Raw genomic sequence first — 3,552 nt, 5'->3', positions numbered from 1 at the left:
GACTGTAAAAGCTCCACCAGACTTCTAGCGGAGAAACAAAGAGCCTGACGGCAGCTCCTCATGCTGACTTGCTCTGATGATCGGCACTATGGCCATGCTACACTGAGCTGTTATAGTTCGTCAAAAAGTCCCCTCATAGAATCTGAGGGTGAATGAACTAATTTGGGAATGCAAATTAGTTAGTTCGTAAGCTTTTCTGTTGGTGTGTGGTTCTGTAGGTTCCCTGTGTGTCTTGTACAATTCAAATATGTGTCAGACACTTGACTTCTGTGCTGCCAGGTGTGTGTGAACACTGAGACTGTACAGTGTGTGTGTATGTGTGTTGTGTGTGGTTATCATGAGTGTGAGAATGACAGAGAGTAGAGACGAGAGAGAGCAGAGAGGAGAGAGAGAGAGAAAAAAAGTGTATGTTTTGTTTTATTCATCAAAGACCAATCTGCTTCTTGTAAGAGGTACATGAATAAAGCATAGACTCTCCTACTGATATCTGCCCACAACACACATACACACACATACACCACACACATTACACACAACACACACACTTCATGAAAACTTACTCTCTCTCTCTCTCGCTCTCTCTCTCTCTCTCTCTCTCTCTCTCTCTCTACAGAAGCCTTCGTAGCAATCAGAGACTATGGCTGATAAAATCCAATAAAATAGTCAAATAAAGGCGATAACCATCAGTTTTCTTAAAGGATAGTTTGGTCATATTACAATTTGGGTCTTATTTCCATAGCTTAGCATAGATCTTATTTTCAGGCTTTTCATCAGTAATAACAACATTGTACTCAAGTTCTCTGCTTGGATTAAAAAACATGGTGACAATAAGTCAGACTGCTTCAGCTTTGACCTACTGTGCTTTGTTGTGCGCGCACTGTTTTCCTGTTCAAAAAAAGGAATATTACTGACATTTCAGGTGCACCCACTTTCAGTTGGACCTCCAAATAAAGTGGTGCCAGACCTGATTTCCTTCATCCAAAATTTCAGCAGTTAAAACTTGTCACACTGTCAAAATGTACAGTGAAGCAGGAAGTGCATCTTGCTCACCCTGCAGAGGGAGGACGGTGTTGCCGTGGATCATGATGCTCAGCTGGAGGACGAGTTGCGGAGCTGACTTCAGGAAGGCTTCTAGGAGGCGGAGCATAGTGATGTCAGCGCTCTCAAACATCAGCCGCCAGTGGAAGTGGCGACGGGGCCCGTTGCTGTGCCAACGACTCTGGGCGCCCAGGTAGAGGGCATGGATGTACCTGAGGGCAAGAGAAAGAGAGGTAAGTTTATAATAGTGATGCTTAATCATACATTTGTCATTCCTGAATATTTGCTGCTTTCAGAAGATCATTTTCCAGGATCATCAGATCTTCTTCGGGCACAAAAAGCACTAACAAACATCACACTGTATAGACATATCTCAAATTGATCGGAAACAGGTAACTAAAACCGAAAAGCAACTGGAAACCATGCATCTCAAATAATCGCAATCATTGATTACTGATTACAACAACAGGATTGCAAGACACAACTATCAGACCTAATCTCTCAGTCGTTTTGCTGCCACCCTCATACATCGGAAGTGAATACAATTTTGGTTGTACTCTTCAAGTATTATATGATGATGTCTTTCATGGTGTCTATATACCAACAATGCCCCGGTCACTGTGTATAATCCACAGCAGGAATCTCTGATAAGCCAAAACAGAACTGTCAAAAAATACTATTTTCCAGCACAATAATATGATTTTGTTGGATGTAAGATTTATTTCTTCCCATTTGGTAGATTTACATTTTCCTCTCGTTTTACAGCAATGCCAAGTGTGTACAGTCTCGCTTCCATAAAAAAGTATGTTACCGTTTTTAACATTTGGAAATACCTGTGATGCTAAGCTTCCAGTTTCTTTTACCATTGATTGGTGATTTCTTATATTCTCTTTTCAACTGTTGCTCAGAGGGGTCTTTGTCTCTTTCTGCCCTTCCTATTAGTCTGGTTGAACAGTACATCCTTTTGTTTTCCATGTACAAAACATTACTTTTTAAGCAAATCATTCATACGAAATGAAATCTATTCATAAAGAGGACTTTCTACAACCTAAAAGCATGAAAGACCATTCAAAAATATAGTCCCTTTAGTCACATGGGCATACTGAATCAAGCTTTTATGGCAGGCAATTCCAAAACCTTTGAATGGCAAGGAGAAATCATTTATTCAAAAGTGAATACATCAGTATGGATTTAGTTTGGTTTGATTAGTGTAGGTGTATCAATAATGCAAAAAATGCTTAGTTTTGCTTTTATTTTCAAGAGCAGAAATCTTCAGCTGAGGAACTTGACTGGTGTAAACACAAAGAGGTACAAGGGTATAAAAATCAAAAAATCTAAATGACATCTTCCAGGAGAAAATGTGAACCATGCTGTCCTCCTGGGAGGAAAAAACACCACAGAGTGTTGTGTGTTTCTCCGGGGAAACATCTTTACCCTCACCTGTCACTGTTCAACTCTGATGTGCCTTTACTTTGTTGTTTTTGTGTGTGTCAGTGACGGCATTGGTCGCCAGGTTGCAGCGGGTCAACAGGTACACGCTGGAGAGCAGCCTTGTTTCTTTTGACAAATATTGATATGCGCGGAGGAGGGGCAATACGGCTCCGTCACCTGCTGATGCAACATGAGGTCTGCATTAAAGAGACACTGCTGTCAGTAAGGAACAGGAGTGCAGTTTAAAAACCTTTTGGAAAACAGGTATACTGTATATTATGAATATATATATATATATCACAAAGACAGAATTTATTATATTTCCTTTTTTTTACAAAGGTTACAACTTGATAACAAAGGTTTGCAGCAAAATACAGCATTAAGAATGTGTTGGTTTACATGGAAGTATATCTATTTCCTTAGACTCGTGGTTTCACACCTTGGTGGTGGAACCTCATAAAAGAGTCCCCAAGATAAGACTGAGGGGCCACTGCTTCCATCTGCTTAACTTTAGCCTGTAACTCGATTCATTACAGGTATTCAAACAAGTAGAAAACAGCTGTGCATATAATATAATAAATTTGTGTTTCACAACATTAATTTTTCTTCATTCTAGAGCAGCTACCTGCCTTCAGGTGGATTCATGTGGAAACAGATTCAAAGTCTCACTAGCCATAAACATCACACAGCCACACAGATCAGATGTAACCTTGCTCACATTATTACAGTAACACTAACAGCAATGTTATATTTCCATCCGGTTTTTCACGTTTCATTCAAAGCGGTCACTCTTAGCAGTGAGGACTTAAAAAGGTGGCTGAAATTTGTCTGGTGTTCGTGTGGTGTGAATGGGAGGAAGGACTGATGCATCATGGGAGGGACGGATGGCAGACAGTAGTAGTCGTACACCAGGACAGCCGGGTTGCGGAGGAGAAATGAAGCTCGCTAGAGGAAAAGTGAGACGACACTCACTTCCTGCGCTTCTGCATCCCCAAGCAGATTTTAAATAGAGGGGTAAAAATAACCCAGAACCCACACACCCACCCACACACACACACACACACACACACACACGTCAGCATA

General features: G+C 40.9%; 1 protein-coding gene across 1 annotated transcript in view; it reads right to left on the bottom strand.

Annotated features, from left to right (window-relative positions):
* Positions 1–1,300, bottom strand: part of xkr7 (XK, Kell blood group complex subunit-related family, member 7) — a 7,388-nt gene extending 6,088 nt beyond the window's left edge. Inside the window, exon 1 of the mRNA XM_035656019.1 lies at positions 1,051–1,300. Coding sequence (XP_035511912.1) covers positions 1,051–1,300 — 250 coding nt within the window. The remainder of the gene's footprint in view (positions 1–1,050) is intronic.
* Positions 1,301–3,552: the final 2,252 nt, after the last annotated feature.

Source organism: Morone saxatilis, unplaced genomic scaffold (assembly GCF_004916995.1).
Source record: "Morone saxatilis isolate NCDOM2014 unplaced genomic scaffold, NCSU_SB_2.0 Contig15, whole genome shotgun sequence".
In the NCBI taxonomy this organism is placed as follows: domain Eukaryota; kingdom Metazoa; phylum Chordata; class Actinopteri; family Moronidae; genus Morone; species Morone saxatilis.
This window is presented reverse-complemented; position numbering and strand designations above follow the sequence as displayed.